Genomic DNA, 18,507 nt, shown 5'->3' on the forward strand with positions numbered 1-18,507 from the left:
GTTCAATTGAGTTTCTTAATATGTCAATTTTATGTTTCAAGGCTTGTTCTAGCTACTACTGTAGTCAAAGATCTAGAAATATTTATACTAGGAAAGCACTATTTAAAAGAGCTGTGAGAGGTAAATTCTTTTGAAACAATAGTAGCAAGTTTCTGTCTTATGGTTAGCAGTTTATTTAATTCTCTAAACTCAGTGACTGCAAGTGGGTCGCATAGTAAATACAAAGCTATTATGTAAAACTGCACAATGGTTCCAAAACAGTTTATGGATTTATAGAATTTTATTAGAGTTTGAAAGTCCACCTTAGAGATGATTCCTGCAGATGAGGAAACCGAGGTCCAGAGAGGCTTAGCAACCTGTTAAATGTTGCTGCCAACTTAGAATCAAGAGAAGAAAGAACTGAGGTCCTCTGACTACTCTCCCCAGTTGAAAGGTTTTTACTATACCTGGGGTCAAAAGCCTTTTTCTGTAAAGGGCCAGACAGTAAATATTTTAGGCTTGAAAGGCTTATTCTCTCTGCTGCAACTCCTCAACTCTGCCATTGTAGTATGAAAGCAGCCATAGCCAAGATGTACATGAATGTACATCACTGTGTTCAAATAAAACTTTATATATGAAAATAGGTGGTGGGCTAGTTATGGTCCCCAGGTCCTAGTTTGCCAACCCCTGTACTATGTTATTGCTATTAAAGAGCCTGTGGGTACAACAACAACATGAAACCAGATCTTACACAAGTAGTTCTTCAAACTTCCCAGTTTAAATCCTCAATAAAGACATTTCCTATCTACTTTAATTTAGGAGGTATACTTTAGTATGTTTTGAGAGTGAAACATAACAATTTTGAGTCAAGAAGACTATTTACAATCTTTTAAGATAACTAATATTAAAGATGCAATTTTCTACTAAGCAAATTAATCTAGAAAGGAGAAGGCAGATTCTAAATTCAAAGAAAAAGAAAACTAATATTAAAACTAATATTAAAACCTAATATTAAAGATGCAATTTTCTACTAAGCAAATTAATCTAGAAAGGAGAAGGCAGATTCTAAATTCAAAGAAAAAGAAAACTACAAGTGATTAACACTTAACTCAATCAAATTATAGTTAATATGTCAAACATCAAAATGGAATGTTCCAGCTAGATGATTCTGTGTTTCATTTAAGGAAGTGCAAAACAAGAAAATGGTTAGCTCAGACTTCTGCTAAGTTAAACTGCTGATTGCACTTAAGGAGGCAACAAAGTTATCAAGTAAGGAACAGGAGAGTTGAACACAGGTGAACTGCCACTTGAAGACAACAGCCAAAAGCCCATACTCCCTTTCTGGATGCCCCCAAACTGAGCTCAGAAATAAGCACCATGAAGTTTGACAGGCACAAGGGCACAAAGGGATATTTTAAAAAGTCTAAATACGAAACACACAAGTATGAGATGTAGAATAATTGACTTTGCATCCAAGTGGCAAGGTAACACCCAGTCATACCGTAATGTACTGAGGGGGCAAAACCCATCACAGGGACATACAAACACAAGTGTGACATAGAATTTGGGAGACAATCATCTCATTAGGATTCAAAACCCTGAACTCAAAGCCCTAAAAAGAGTGGAGAACTTGGAGAGGTTGAGGCTGAAAAGAGACGACTAAAAGGCTAGAAAATTATTTCAAGGTAGAAATGTTAGAAGATGTGAGCTGACTACATGTAAGAATTAGGTCCTAGATGATAATGAGGTGAGATCATTGATTAAATCAGAACTTCTGATCTCTCTCCATATAGTCACAACCAAAGTTATCATTCAGTTTAGTCAGCATAGCCTATACGTATATGATACTCAAAGATAACCTAAACACAGGTCTAAAATCTAAGACTGCGTAACAGTCAGTCAGGATACATGACTAAAGGAGGATGTGTTATCTTCTCTGAAGAAGATGAAAAGTGGGACTTGGAAGTGCAGTAGATATGGCTATATTTAAGAGCAACTGCATGGAAGAGATAGCTTAGGAATCCTTTTGGGTCTTTGTAAAAGTATTTTATAAAGATGGTCTTTTAATGCACATAATAATTTTCAAAAGCTAGATTGCCTAAGTTAGGAACCAACAAACAAATTCTATATTCCAGAACTGGAAATTAATTACTTTGTAAAAATCAACATAGGAAGATCAAAATCACTTCAATTAGTATTTATGTAACTGTTCATACCAGAATAAGTTTTCAGTTTTTTGGTGCCTTTTGAATACCAGATTTACTTTTGAATACCAGATTTACTGCTCTGAGTAGCTGGAGCCCACAACTGCTGCGCTTACTGCCTCTGCACAAACCCTCGCTACAGGAGAGGACTACATGTAAAGGCTGGCTTTCATTAGGGCACAGAGGCCCTTGATAAATCCTTAAATTAGCTCTTGGTGAATTAAGGGAAAGGGGAGGATTGCCAAAAGGCGGCTATTAGAGCTTCCTGGTTGACCTGTCAAAAGGTGCCGCCTAAGTAGGTATCGGCATTACTCTTGGCAGTGCCAAGACTTGGGATCCGGTGCTGTACAGGAGAACTTTCTGTTCTGATGGAAATGTTCTACACCTGTACTGTCCAACATAATAGCCATCAGCCACATGTGGGATTGAGCACTTGAAATGTGGCTAGTGCAACTGAGAAATCAAATTTTAAATTTTATTTAATACTAATTAATTACAACTAAAATTTAAGTAGCCACAATATGGCTCAGAGCTATGGCATGAGATAGTGCACCTCTATAAAGTACTGGAAAATAGCATTCCTAAACAAACTGTTTCTAGTTCTGCAAAGTTCAGGAACCCAAGAGACCAACTGGTAAATCAGAGAAGCATGCAGGTTCCACCTTTGCAATTTGCAAAGTCAATAAAGAAAAACTGGAGAAAGTTATCAGAAATCTCCCTCACTTTCTGTATATACAAGGAATAAATGGTTTTATTCTCTAAATTGAATCACATGGATTCAACTCACTATTTCTTGAACTAATTGCAATAAACTTACCCAAATACAGAACACTGCTTCTATCTAATACAGAATTTCTTAAACATACTTCATCATAGGGAAATTTGCTTTCTAGAAGTAGAAATAATTCATGAAGTGAAGGGGATGATTTCTACAACAAATTCCCTCCTAAGCCTCTTCCCTAGATAGACAGGATTGGACACTCACAGCACCCACCCTAGCCCCTCCCCCCTCCCTCTGCTCAGTAACTCCTTCAAATAGATGGCACCCAGGGTTAGAGCACATACTCGTAGGGCAGAGATTTTCCCAACAGCCTAGATCACAGAGCCTGTCCCACGCATCCTAACATTCAGTTTGGGAAAACATGTTCCTCATATCTAGTCCCATGCTCAGGCCTATGTAGTTTATTAAAGGAAGTATTGTAGCTAGAGGATTTTTAAACTGTAGTGCTAAAATTCTAGAGCCTAGTATGAAATAAAAAGGGGGAAAAAACTCCAACAAATGAAATGTCTGATAACTAAAATGGGGAAAAGAAATTTTCCATTATTATTCACAGACATCAAATAAAATAATGAAAGGAGAGGGGCTGGACCCATGGCCAAGTGGTCAAGTTCGTGCGCTCCGCTTTGGAGGCCCGGGGTTCGCCGGTTTGGATCCTGGGCGCGGACGTGGCACCACTTGTCAGGCCACGCTGAGGCGGCGTCCCACATGCCACAACTGGAAGGACCTACAACTAGCATATACAACTATGTACTGGGGGGCTTTGGGGAGAAGAAGAAGAAAAAAAAGATTGGCAACAGATGTTAGCTCAGGTGCCAATCTTTAAAAAAGAAAAAAATAACAATGAAAGGAGAATAAAAAGAAGTGTGTGATAATTCAAATCACATTCAGGGTTATATTAACTTTTTTTAATCTACAGTTTGAAAGATAAAGTCTTAAAATGATGTTAACGCTTTCTAATTGTTCAATAATTTTTCTCATTAGGGATATGTTGTCTCCTGTGGCCTGCTGAAGATGTTAAATGCCAAAATGAATGTACGAATATGGGAAGAAACAATTTCTGATTGTTGAGTACTGATGCTATTATAATCAATAAAGAGTAATAATCTTGAAAATTCAGCAAAGTAAAATAGTAATGTTTTATATTTTGGCACAAAAAGGTTTCACAAAACTTTCAGAATAAGAAAAAGGTTCAAGCTCAAAAAGAAAACTTACTACCACAAATACATAAACACTTATTCAAATCAGTATAAGCCCTTTGGAGGGCAAGTTATTTATAGATATCAAGTCTTAGGAGTGACGTCAGCATCATGGCAGAGTGAGTTGTTCCCTTTGTCTCTCCCCTCTAAGTTACAACCAGTCAGACATCCTGTGATCGACAAAGGACTCCTGCACAGCACACCAGAACCCTGTGAGTGATGCATGCAGCTATCCTTCTGAAGGTGTGTGGACTGGACCTCTGGGAGGCAGTGGAACTGGGGGAGCAGCCCCTCCCATGCCCCCAGTAGTGGCAATCCAAATACGGATCCTCACACCAGCTGCAGGCCAGCTACTACAGGCTACAAGGGCAAAGATGGCACTCCTGGCTTGGCCCCTGTTCCCCTCAGAGGTGGTGAGTGGCCCACATGTCTTGAGGATTCAGGACACAGAAGGGAGCCGGTGACTCGGCCCCCTTCTTCTCCCCTGGCAGTGGCACTGATCTTTCCAGCAGTGGGGACAGCATCCAAAACGTGAATTTCCCTGGAAGGGGCAGGATGCCCTGATCTGAGGTTTCAGTGCACACCAGCATGTGCCAGTGCTTGTGACCAGAGGCTCAGGCCCCTGCCCCTGGAGCTGTGATGGGTGGCACACAAATCCTGAGGCTTTAGGACACAGAACAGAACTGGCGACCCAGCCTCCTTCCCCTCCCCCAGCAGTGGTGCTGGTCTTTCCAGCAGTGGGGACAACATGCAAGGTGTGAATTTCCCCAGTGGGGGGTGGGGTGCCCTGACCTGAGGATTCAAAGCACACCACCAATGACCAGAGGCTGCATGAACAGCAGTGACACTCACTCGCAGAACGGGCCCTGCTCCCCTGAGGCTGCATGACACAAAATGGAGCTGGTGACCCAGCCCCCTCCTCCTCCTCTGGCAGTAGCACCATACAACTCAACAACAAAAAAATGAACAACTTGATCAAAAAATGGGCAGAGTAGGGGCCAGCCTGGTGGCATAGTGGTTAAGTTCCTGCTCGTTACTTTGGTGGCCTGGGGTTTGCAGGTTCAGATCCCAGGCATGAACCTACACACCACTCATCAAGCCATGCTGTGGCGCCATCCCACATACAAAAAATAGAGGAAGACTGGCAACAGATGTTAGCACAGGGCCAATCTTCCTCACTAAAAACCAAAAACAAATGGGTGGATGACATGAAGACATTTTTCCAAAGATGATATACAGATGGCCAACAGACACATGAAAAGATGGTCAACATCACTAATGATTAGGGAAATACAGATCAAAACTACAGCGAGATATCACCTCACACTCGTCAGAATGGCTATAATTAACAAGACAAGAAATAACAAGTGTTGGAGAGGTTGTGGAGAAAAGGGAACCCTCATACTCTGCTGATGGTAATGCAAATTGGTGCAGCCACTGTGGAAAATAGTATGGGGATTTCTCCAAAAGTTAAAAATAGGAATACAATATGATCCAGCTATTCCACTAATGGGTATTTATCCAAAGAACATGAAATCAATAATTCAAAAAGATATATGCACCCCCATGTTCATCGCAGCATTATTTACAATGGCCAAGATGTGGAAGCAACCCAAGTGCTCATCAACAGATGAATGGTTAAAGAAGATGTGGTATATATACACAATGGAATACTACTCAGCCACAAAAAAGACAAAATTGTGCCATTTGTGACAACATGAATGGACCTTGAAGGTATTATGCTGAATGAAATAAGTCAGACAAAGAAAGACAAATAACATACAATTTCACTCATATGTGGAAGATAAACAAACTCATAGATAAGGAGAACAGATTAGTGGTTACCAGAGGAAAAGGGGGTGGTGGCAGGGTGAAAGGGGTAAAGGGGCACATGTGTACGGTGACAGATAAAAACTGGACTGTCAGTGGTAAACACAATGCAGTCTATACAGAAACTGAAATATAGTGAAGTACACTTGAAATTTACAGAATGTTGTAAGCCAATATGACTGTGATAAGTAAATTAAAAAAATAAAATAAAATTAAGAAGTCACAACAAAAGTCTTAAATATATATATATACTTTGATGCTAACAATTCCAGTAGCAGAGAGCTTATCCTAAGAATATAATCACAGGTATACAAAGGTTTACTAATGAAAATAATAAATGCAGTAGTATTTATGACCATGGAAAACTGGAAGCAACCTCCATCTCCAAAAGCTGACTACATTATGGTATGTACAATATGATGGAATTTTGTAGAACCATTACAATTTGTGCTTTAGAGTAATGACTCAGTACGGTGCACACATCAGAATCACCCATGAGGCTTTTTCAATAAACACACACCCCTCCAACCTCCTGCACACCCGGAGCTGAAGGAGGGGGGAGTGGTCTCTCAGCTGAGTTGAGTGGTGCACTGAGCCACTGTTACTGTGGGAATGTGTTGTATATCCCTCAAGTGTGCTGAAGTGGAAATCAGTATTTAAGGATATATTTCGTCACACGGTATAAAAACAAGCAGGTTATAACATAAAATTAACCATTTTAAAATGTACAATTCAGCAGTATTTAGTACATTCACAATGTTGTGCAAGCACCACTTCTGTCTAGTTCCAAAACATCCTCATCACCCCCCCAAAAATCCCCATACCCACTAAGCAGTCACTACCCAGCACCTGGCAATCACCAATTTGCTTTTGGTTTCTATGGAATTATAGACATGAATACCTATTTTAGATATTGCAAATAAATGGAATCATCCACTATGTGGCCTTTTAGGTCTCTTTTTGCATGTGGATTTCCAATTTTCCCAGCTTCATTTGTTGAAAAGACTATTCCTTCCCCATTGAATTGCCTTGGCACTTTTCTTGAAAATTAACTGACCATAAATGTAAGAGTTTATTCCTGAACTCTCAATTCTGTTCCACTGATCTACATGTCTATCCCTATCCCATACCAATAGCACAGAGTCCTGATAACTGTACCTTTATTGTAAGTGTTGAAATTGGAAAGTATGAGTCTTCTAATTTTGTTTGTTTTTGTTATTCTAGGTCCTTTGCATTTCTGTATAAATTTTAGGATCAGTTTGTCAATTTCTGTTTTTTTTTTTTTTTTTTTTGCTGAAGAAGATCCTCCCTGAGGTAACATCTGTTGCCAATCTTCTTCTTTTTTTGCGTGAGGACGATTAGCCCTAAGCTAACATCTGTGCCAATCTTCCTCTACTTTATATGTGGGTCACCACCACAGCATGGCTGACAAGTGGTGTAAGTCCACACCCAGGATCCAAACCTGCAAACCTGGGCTGCTGAACCAGTGGAGTATGCTGAACTTAATCACTACACCATGGGGCTGGGCCCCTGTGCTTAAACTTTGATAGGGATGGTGTTGAATCTATACATCAATTTGGAAAGAACTGCATCTTAACAATATTGAGCCTTCCAACTCATGAACATTAAATGTCTCTCATTTAGATCTTCTTTAATTTCTTTCAACAATGTTAGTTTACAAGTCTTGCACTACTTTTGTCAAATTTATTCTTAAGTATTTAATTCTTTTGAGTTATTGTGAATGGAATTATTTCTTAATTCATTTTAAGATTGTTCATTGCTCATATATAGAAATACACTTCAATTTTGTATACTGATCTTGCATCCTGCAACCTTGCTAAACTTGTCTGTTATTTCTAACAGCTTTTTTGTGGATTCCTTAGGATTTTCCACACACAGGGTCACATCATCAGTAAAGAAACACAGTTTTACTTTCTTGAGGATGTCTTTTACAGGCATACCTCGGAAGTATTGCGGGTTCAGTTCCGGACCACTGCAATAAAGCAAATATCATGATAAAGCAAGCCATACGAATTTTTTTGGCTTCCCAGTGCATGTAAATGTTATGTATACACTATAATGTAGAGTCTATTAAGTGTGCATTATGTCGAAAAAAACAACACACATATCTTAATTAAAAAATACTTTATTGCTAAAAAATGCTAACCATCATATGAGCCTTCATGAGTCATAATCTTTTTGCCGGTGGATGGTCTTGCCTCGACGTTGGTGGCTGCTGGACTGATCTGGGCAGTGGTTGCTGAAGGTTGGGGTGGCTGTGGCAATTTCTGAAAATAAGATAGCAGTGAAGTTTGCCACATCAATTGAGTCTTCCTTTTATGAACAATTTCTCTGAAGCATGTGATGCTGTTTGATAGGATTTTACCCGGAGTAGAACTTCTTTCAAAATTTGAATCAATTCTCTCAAACACTGCCACCACTTTATCAGGTAAGTTTATGTAATATTCTAAATCCTTTGGTGTCATTTCACCAATCTTCACAGCATCTTCACCACGAGTAGATTTCATCTGAAGAAACCACTTTCTTTGCTCATCCATAAGAAGCAAGTCCTCATCCGTTAAAGTTTTATCACGAGATTGAAGCAATTCAGCCACATCTTCAGGCTCCTGTTCTAACGCTAGTTCTCCTGCTAATTCCACCCATACACAGTTACCTCTTTCACTGAAGTCTTGAACCTCTCAATGTCATCCATGAGGGTTGGAATCAACTTCTTCCAAACTCCTGTTAATGTTGATATTTTGATCTCTTCCCATGAATCACGAATGTTCTTAATGGCATCTAGAATGGTGAACCCTTTCCAGAAGGTTTTCAATTTACTGTGCTCAGATCCATCAGAGGAATGGCCGCTATCTACAGTAGCTATAGCCTCAAAAAATATATTTCTTAAATAATAAGATTTGAAAGTGGAAATTACTCTTTGACCCATGGGCTGCAGAATGGATGCTGTGTTAGCAGGCCTGAAAACATCTGTCTCATTGTACATCTCCATCAGCGCTCTTGAGTGACCAGGTGCACTGTCAATGAGCAGTCATATTTTGAAAGCTTTTTTTCTGAGCAGTTGGTCTCAACAGTGGGCTTAAAATATTCAGTAAACCATGTTGTAAACAGATGTGCTGTCAATTCAGGCTTTGTGGTTCCATTTATAGAGCATAGGGAGAGTACATTTAGCATAATTCTTAAGGGGGCCCTAGGATTTTCAAAATGGTAAATGAGCGCTGGCTTCTACTTAAAGTCACCAGGTGCATTAGCCCCTAACAAGAGAGTGAGCCTGTTCTTTGAAGCTTTGAAGCCAGGCATTGACTTCTCTCTAGCTATGAAAGTCCTAGATGGCATCTTCTTCCAATAGAAGGCTGTTTTGTCTACATTGAAAATCTGTTGTTTAGTGTAGATTATTAGTGTAGTTCATTAATTATTTCAGTTAGATCCTCTGGATAACTTGCTGCAGCGTCTACATCAGCACTTGCTGCTTCCCCTTGCACTTTGATGTTACAGAGACGGCTTCTTTCCTTAAATCTCATGAACCAACCTCTGCTAGCTTCAAACTTTTCCTCTGCAGCTTCCTCACCTCTCAGTCTTCACAAAATTGAAGAGGGTTAGGGCCTTGCTCTGGATTAGGTTTTGGCTTAAGCAAATGTTGTGGCTGGTTTGATCTTCTATCCAGACCACTAAAACTTTCTCCACATCAACAATAAGGCTGCTTTGCTTTCTTAAAGTTCATGTATTCACTGGAGTAGCACTTTTAATTTCCTTCAAGAACTTTTCCTTTGCATTCACAACTTGGCTAACTGTTTGGTGCAAGAGGCCTAGCTTTTGACCTATCTTGGCTTTTGACATGCCTTCCTCACTAAGCTTAATCATTTCTAGCTTTTGATTTTTTTTTCTCTCCAAAGCCCCAGTACATAGTTGTATATCCTAGTTGTAAATCCTTCTACTTCTTCTATGTGGGATGCTGCCACAGCATGGCTTGATGAACAGTGTGTAGGTCTATGCCCAGGATTTGAACCTATGAACCGTGGGCCGCCGAAGTGGAGCACTCAAACTTACCCACTACACCACCGGGCCAGCCCCAAGCTTTTGATTTAAAGTGAGAGATGTGTGACTCTTCCTTTCACTTGAACACTTAGAGGCCACTGTAGGGTTATTAATTGGTCTAATTAAATATTAGACCAAATGTCTCAAGGAATAGGGAGGCCCAAGGAGAGGGAGAGAGACAGGGGAATGGCTGGTTGGTGGAGCAGTCAGAACACATACAACATTTATCCATTAAGTTTGCTGCCTTATATGGGCATGGTTCACAGTGCTCCAAAACAATTGCAACAGTAATGTCAAAGATCACAGACCATCATAACAAATATAATAATGAAAAAGTGTGAAATATTGTGAGAATTACCAAAATGTGACAGAGACACGAAATGAGCAAATGCCGTGGGGAAAATGGCGGCTGATAGACTTGCTTAACGCAGGGCTGCCACAAACCTTCAATTTGTAAAAAAAACACCAGCATCTGTGAAGGGCAGTAAAGCAAAGCACAATAAAATGAAGTATTTCTGTATTTTGTTTTCTTCTCCGATTGTATTAGAGGCTGAAAATTTGTATTTTTAATAAGTACCTAGGTGATGCTGATGCTGCTGGTCTGGGGACCACACTTGGAGAGCCATATAATGGATATGACATCAGAGGAAAGTAATGAAAGGGAAGTGAATATTATAATATATCACAAGTATAAGATCTTCTCTTTCTAGATACTGTGAAGGAAAATGATGATCAAAATGGTCAGAAAAGTCTAAGCATAATTTCTTTGGAAGAAATACATAGAGATTATCCAGTGAAATTTTTGGTGGTTTATATATTTTTTAAAAGCCTTTTAAAACCTCAAAGTGTTAATGTCAGTGACAAGAAAAAAGCTAAAATGGTATGGAGTATCTATTTAGGAATTATAGTTGTTTATAAATAGAGCACCAAATCAAAGGTATTAACATCAAAATCATAATAAAACAATAACAACAATAATGTTAATAGCAAATAATGTCTATGGAGCACTTATGACTGCCAGGTACTGTTCTAACTGCTGTAATATACTAATTCATTGAATCCCTATAACCTATGACTTAGCGATTATCATAGCCCCACTTTACAGATGAGGAAATTGCGGCACAGAGAATTTCCATCACTTGTTCCAGGTTACACAGCTAGTAAGTGTCAGAGGCAGTTTTCACCCAAGGCAACGTAGGTCCAGAGCCTACTCTTTCTCATAATGCTCTAACTCCTTCTCTTTCTTCTTGCTACCAACAATAAAAATTTCCTACCTCTGACGAAGTAACAAAAGCAATTTTCTACTGCTGTCTGTGATCTTCCCTTTTAATCACTTCAAAGGGAGTCATAAAAATAAGGTTGCTGCCCACCATTTGAGGAGCTTAAAAACAGTGTCTGGGTAGAAGGATGGGTACCTAGCTGTTCATTTGTGAAAATACGTTGTGTGGTGGGCTCTGAAAGCCAGGGAAGTTGCAATCTCTGTTCTAGAAGCTTGCAGAAGAGGCAGAATGAGGAGAATTAGTTCCTTGGGGAGGGTAGGTCTAACATGCTTTAACCAGGGTGGCTGAATCACTCAAAGGAATACAGTCTTACCAGAAGCTGAAAAAACCTGCTGATGTTCCCAATTCTAGGTTGTTTGGTAGGTCTTGAAACTTTAAATAGCCCTGCAAAGGGATGTGGTAAGTTCCCATGACCCCTCTCTGCTGTGACAGCTTGGCCCTGTCCAAATGAATCTTAGTCACCACTTTGGCTATTTTAGGCCCAAGTCTGATTTTGCGGCACTAGGAGAAAGACAGCAAGTGTTTCTTGTGATGGGGCAAGCCTGAGCCCTGTGGTAACAGGCCTGTACATGGGCAATGAAAGGTTCAACGCCAAACAGGGTAATGTCACATAAGCCAAAGCAGCATCAGAGCTAAAAAGACTTTAGGGAAGAATTGAGAAAGAAGTATAATTAATGGTTTCTTTGGGGAGGAAACTAGCTTCAAAAACGGCTGGCCAAATTTCACTTTGGATAATGAGATTTGCTTCTTTTGTAGGCTACACTGGGTTAGGTGTATATCAAAGCAAAGAAACAGAAGTCTTGGGAAACTGCTTTGGGTACCATCTCAATAATGGCACGTCATTAATAATTATTTTTGCAAAGGACTTTCAAAGCAAATAGAGAAGAGCAGTTTGAACCTCTGACAGCAAAAAGAACTAGAAGAAAGGCTTAAGTGGGGATAAGCATCCCCAAGAATGACATGTTAAAATTTCCATGCCCTATAGTAGCACTGTCCAATAGAACTTCTTGCAATGATGGAAATGTCCTACATCTGCGCTGTCCAATATAGTAGCCACTAGCCACATATGGTTATTGAGCACTTGAAATGTGCTAGTGTGACTGGGGAACTGGCCCTTTAATTTAATTTAATTTTAATTAATTTAAATTTAAATAGCTACATGTGGCTAGTGGCTACCATGTTGGACAGTTCAGCTCTATAGGATAATACCGTGGCCTACATAGTTCCCCCAAAATTCATACAAATGTTCTTATAAATCTAGAGTTGTATACAATCACTCACATATTTCAGGGGTTGAATAATAATGAGTAATATTATTGCAACTTACGACATATTTGAAAATACTTACAAAGAAAAGTTTTATAGTTGGCAGGAATCACACGGCTAAGGAAGACTACTATCCAATCAGCCACTTAGAGGACAGAGTTAAAATTTTTTACAGTAACTGAAAGTAAGTCAAACCTAAGTTAATTTTAAGACCATAATATAATAATTCCCTCTGTTGAGGGGAGGGGGAAAATGCTGTCCCATACAATTTTCGCCCAGTGCTGAAAAGATTCCATTATTTTATGTTGGATCTTTTTCAAAACCTTTTAAAGTCAAATGGGCTCCCCATATAGGGTAATTACCATTTTTTTTGTGGGGTGGAGGATAGGGAGAGTGATAAAAGCAGAAAAGTACGTAGGAAGAATAAAGGAAAGGTGGAAAAGTAATTTGAAAATATTTTCCAGCAGACCAAGGTAGTGGGAATTTTTACTGCTTTGGGATGGTTGTTCAATCCTAATTCCCATTCTAATTTCGTGTTGTTTCCATTAAACTCACATATTTTTGCCAAAATATTTAACTTTGAGAAAATGTGGCCTATGGTCATATTTAACAATCATGGATAATAATAGTAAATTACTATTTTTAAAGTAATTATATCCATGCTATAAATTTTAAAGACAATACAAATCTAAAATATGGTTAATCTTCCATTTATTATAACTTATTACTTAGATTCACACTTAGATACTGCCTTAAATGATTTAAAAAACCAAAATCTTATTGAAATGGTAGTAATTTTTGGAAGTGAAAATTTAGCTAAAAGAAAAACAATGGCCAACACTAGGATATATTTATGGGTACCGAAACAGAATAAAAACATTATCATCAACTGCATCTGTCTGGCTTTTTGCTGATTTCTTTAATTTACCTTTAGTTTCCTCCTTGCATTGAATTTCCTCAGTTGCTCTACTGTTTCTGGAAGATGAATCTTGTAGGCATAACGATCCCGTTCCTATAAAAGAAGAAAGATAATGAACATATACAACCCTTTAAAAAAGTGAAGAAGCGGGCCACCCCCTGTGGCCTAGTGGTTAAGTTTGGTGTGCTCTGCTTCAGTGGCCCGGGTTCAGTTCCCAGGTGCAAAATCACACCACCCATGTCAGTAGCCATGCTGTCGTGGCAGCTAATGTAGAAGAATTAGAAGGACTTACAACTAGAATATACAAATATGTACTAGGGGTTTGGGGAAGGAAAAAAAGAATAGAGGAAGATTGGCAACAGATGGTAGCTCAGGGTGAATCTTCCTCAGCAAAAAAATTTTTAAAAACGTGAAAAAGCTTAATCTAAAGCAAACTTTAAATAAAGCCCAAATTCTTAAATGTGAAACTTACATGGAATTCTAGGAGACTGGAGATTTTATTCCATGATACTGGTAAACATTCTCAAATGAGGGATATGAAGGTCAAAACTGATAGGAAATAATATTTTATATTCAGCAATGATAAAGGGCTGAAATAATAGGTCATGTAATTTTCAGATATTTGGGTATGTGGCTAAAATAATTAATCATAATTATTTCGAAAGTATGAAGTTATCTTTGACGTGATCTTGTCAGGTAAAATGAACATTTGAAATATTAACTCCACAACTGATTGAGCATTCTTAGTTGTCAGGAATAACTGGATTTAAAGATATCACAGTATCTTCAAACTAGAACAAACTTTTGGAGGTCATCTAGTTCAATTCAAACCTAATTCCCATATTTCCCATGTGGGATCCCCTTCAATCCCTGATGGATGATCACTCTCTTTGACTTCATCCAGTAGGAGATCATTACTTTATGGCAACCCATTATAATTTTAAGAAAATGAAAAAGTTCGTACCTAGCCTGGGCCCCTATCTGGCTTGTTTGGGCTAGCTGTCTTCTGGGGCATCACAGAGCACACATACTACCTCTTCCATATAATAAGCCTTCAGTCGTTAAGAGGGGAATCACACTTCCACTAAATCTATGCTTCTCTACGATCATGTCTCCAGTTGCCTCACCCATTCTTCAAGTATATTTCAAACCTCTTGTTATTTTTCTTATTCCCCACCTTTGGTTCTACTCTAATTTGTCAATGTATCTTTAAGATTTGTCTGCTATAAGTATTCACTTCAGAAATATTTCTGGAGAGCCTACCATGTGCCAGGCATTGTTCTGTGCACTTGGGCTACACAAGCAAACAAAACCAACAAAGATTCAGGTCCTCGTGTAGCTTATACTGTAGTGGGAGAAGATAAGAAAATACAAAATACGTAAATTATAAAGTATGTTAAAAGTGCTATGGAGTGCTAAATAAAGCAATGAAACAAAAAGTGCAGGAGAGTAAGAGAGATTGAGTACATTGCAATTTAAAATAGGGCGGTCAAAGTAGCCCCAGTTGAGAAGGTGACATCCAAAAGAGGTGAGGGAGTGAGTGGTCTAGGCAGAGAGAACAACCAGTGTAAAGGCCCAAAAGGAGGGAGCGTGTCTGGAATTTTCAGGAACTAGCAAGGAGACCCATGTGTGTGGAGTAAACAGTAAATCAGATCAGAGAGGTGACAAGGCTGGGGTAGGCCATAAAGGGCCTTTGGCTTTTATTCTGAGTGGCAGAGGGAGCAACTTGGGGGTTTTGAGCTGGAGGGACAGGATCTGACAACTTTAAAGGAACACTCTGGTTGTTGTGCTGAGAACAGATTGGAAGGGGGAGAGGTTTAAGACACAGGCAGGGAGACCAGTCAGGAGGCTACTGCAGTAATCCAGGGAAGAGATGCTGGTGGACGAAACCAGATGCAAACAACAAAAAGGGTGAAAGGGAGAGAGCCTCACAATATATTTTGTTTTCCCCAAAAAGTTTTACTGAGGTATAATTAGCATACAATAAACTGCACATTTAAAATGTACAATCTGATAAGTTTTGACATCTGTATACAACCGTGAAACCATCACCGCAATCAAGATAATGAACATATCCATCACTCTCAAAAATTTCCTCATGCCCCTTTGTCATCCCCCTCCCCAGGCAACCACTGATCTACTTTCTGTCACTATAGAGTAGTTTGCATTTTCTAGAATTTTATGTAAATGAAATCATACTGTATGTACTCATTATTGTCCGGCTTCTTACACTCAACATAAAGATTTTGAAGTTGACACATGTTCTCGTGGGTATCAATAGTTCAGCCCTTTTTATTGCTGAGTGGTACTCCATTGTATGAATATACCATAATTTGTTTATCCATTCACCTGTTGACGGACCCTGGGTTGTTTCAAATTTCTGTCTATCACGTATAAAGCTACTATGAACATTACTGTACAAGTTTTTGTATGGACATATGTTTCATTTCTCTTAAATACTTAGGAGTAGAATGGCTGGGTCATATTACAGGAGTGTGTTTAACTTTTTAAGAAACTGGCAAACTGGTTTCAAAGCAGTTGCATCATTTTACACTCGCACAGCACTGCATGAGTTCCAGCCGTGCTACAGCCTCATCAACACTTGGTTCCGTTAGTCTTCGTGAGTCCGGCCATTCTGACATATGTGTGTATAGGTATCTCACGGTGGTGTTAATTTGTATTTCCTTTATGACTAATGATGTTGATTTGCCATCTATATATCTTTATTGTTGAAGTGGCTGTTCAAATCTTGTCCCGTTTTAAATTGGGCTGTGTGTTTTTTTATCATTGAGTCTTGAGAATTCTGAATATAAATCCTTTAACAGATAATTTGCAAATATTTATTCCCATTTTGTGGCTTGTCTTTTCATTCTCTTAACAGTCTCTTTCAAAGACCAGAAGTTCTTAATTCTGAACATATTTTGAAGGTAGAGAGAAGAGAATTTTCTGACAGACTGGATGTGGGGTGTGAGAAAAAGAGAGGAGTCAAGGATGACACCAAGGTTTTCAGTGTGAACGACCAGAAGTCTGACACCAACTGAGTTGGGGAAGACTGCAGACAGATTTTTTTGAGGGGGTAAGATGGGGAGGGGATCAGGACTTTAGTTTTGGCTATGTTATGCTTGAGATATCTAAAGTTCAAGCTGAGATTCAAGTAGGTACTCAGACATACAAGCCTGGAGTTCGGAGAGAAGTCTGGGCTGAAAATATAATTTTGGGGGGGGAGCATAAAAATTTAGAAGCTGTTAAGTATTAAGTTAATACTTAACTATGTCCCAGGCACTGAATCTGGGACTTTCATAGGCATTATCCCATTTATTCTTTAAAACAACTATCTAAGATAGCAGAGGCAATACCACACGTTAGTTATCTCAAAGTGTCATGGTTCAAACTGGACATAATTGTCATCATCATAGCTAGCATTTACTGAGGGCTTGTTATGTGCCAGGCACTGTTCTAGTGCTTTACATGTTTATATTATTTATTCCTCACAACAATCCTAGGAGGTACATATCATTACTATCCCATTATACAGTTGAGAAAATGAGATGCATTATACCAGATGAGGATTAATTAGTATGAAGTAGACCTCTTACTTCCCTTGATCTGGATACTATGTAGTATTTATAAGTAAAGTTCAAGGTCATCATCATCATCACCACCACTGCTTCCTCCTCTCCTCTTCTTCCTCCTTATTATTATTATTTTGTAACTAAAATTCCTATTTGTATGTGAGCCACTTCTAAAATCATAAAATCTTTTATGTAAGAAGGCATTGCCTGTTAGTACATGCCAAGTATTCTTGGCACATTAAACCTTTTAGAATGGGTGGCAACATCTTGGAAGAAAACCTGGAGCCAATAGTGTAGCATTTGTAAGAAATGTTTCATCATCAACACAGGATAATGCTGTGCAGAAAAATATGAACACTAATTCAGAAGGGTTAGACTCTGAATGTGAAGAAAATTTTAGGCATTTCTTAACTAATTTATTTGCATTTTTATATATACACAAGGTTGATATATAAAAAAAGTCTATGTCCTCCTCCTCCAAAATCAATAAAATCAATATTTTGGTATTACGTACTTACACAATTTATTTTTGAATTTATTTATTTATTTATTTATTTTCTGCTTTATCTCCCCAAATCCCCCTGGAACATAGTTGTACATCCTAGTTGCAGGTCCTTCTAGTTGTGGCATGTGGGATGCCGCCTCAATGTGGCCTCAAGAGCAGTGCCATGTCTGCGCCCAGGATCCGAACCAGCGAAACCCCAGGCCGCCTCAGCAGAGGGCGCGAACTTAACCACTTGGCCATGGGACCAGCCCCTATTTTTGAATTTAAATGTAGGATTTTGCAGTTAGTTCTGAAAAATTTCACCTTTATTTTATCAGTGAAAATTCCTAAGGAATGAATACAAACACTTTAAAATTTATTTTCTATATTAATGACTAAAAGTGACAAGAGTTCTACTGGAGAGCAAAATATTTTTCTCAAGTACACACACAGCACTTGATGTCAAAATGACTCCAGTTTTCATCTCTCCATATATTAAATATCTTGGAAATGATTTCATTATCTTTAGTGACAACCTCCTTTTCCTGCATTGAGCAAAAACAGGTTCACCGATACAGAAGACATAAGAATTTGTCAAATAATTAACCAGCAGAGAGAAGGACAAAATTACTATTTAAGAATGAGCAATGGAATCTTTTAATGGAGTGCTATTACTGTTTGTGGATTACAAATTTTAATTCTGTTATGTTTGATGTTTAACATATACTGAAAAAGAAACATCGAAATTGCCTTTGCATTATTTTTTGGATAAAAATTGTTTTGCATCATGATAGAATATAGGAAAAAAAACACAGGGAGGGTCTTAAAAACAAGAAGAAAAAACCCCAAACAAAAAGAAACTGCATGGTACAGCAGGAAGACAGTGGTCCGGGTCGTCAGGAAGACTTCTGTTAAAGTTCTGAGTCATTTAGCTACTAGCTGT

At 38.6% G+C, this 18,507-nt stretch overlaps 1 protein-coding gene across 23 annotated transcripts in view; it reads right to left on the reverse strand.

Moving 5' to 3' along the window:
• The window catches only part of CASK (calcium/calmodulin dependent serine protein kinase), a 361,743-nt gene that overhangs the window by 95,874 nt on the left and 247,362 nt on the right, over positions 1 to 18,507 (reverse strand). For all 23 annotated transcript variants that reach the window (XM_070605863.1, XM_070605866.1, XM_070605862.1 and 20 more), the window contains exon 9: positions 13,518 to 13,601. In XM_070605863.1, coding sequence (XP_070461964.1) covers positions 13,518 to 13,601 — 84 coding nt within the window. The remainder of the gene's footprint in view (positions 1 to 13,517; positions 13,602 to 18,507) is intronic.

The sequence above is a fragment of the Equus przewalskii genome, chromosome X, assembly GCF_037783145.1.
Source record: "Equus przewalskii isolate Varuska chromosome X, EquPr2, whole genome shotgun sequence".
Taxonomy (NCBI): Eukaryota; Metazoa; Chordata; class Mammalia; order Perissodactyla; family Equidae; genus Equus; species Equus przewalskii.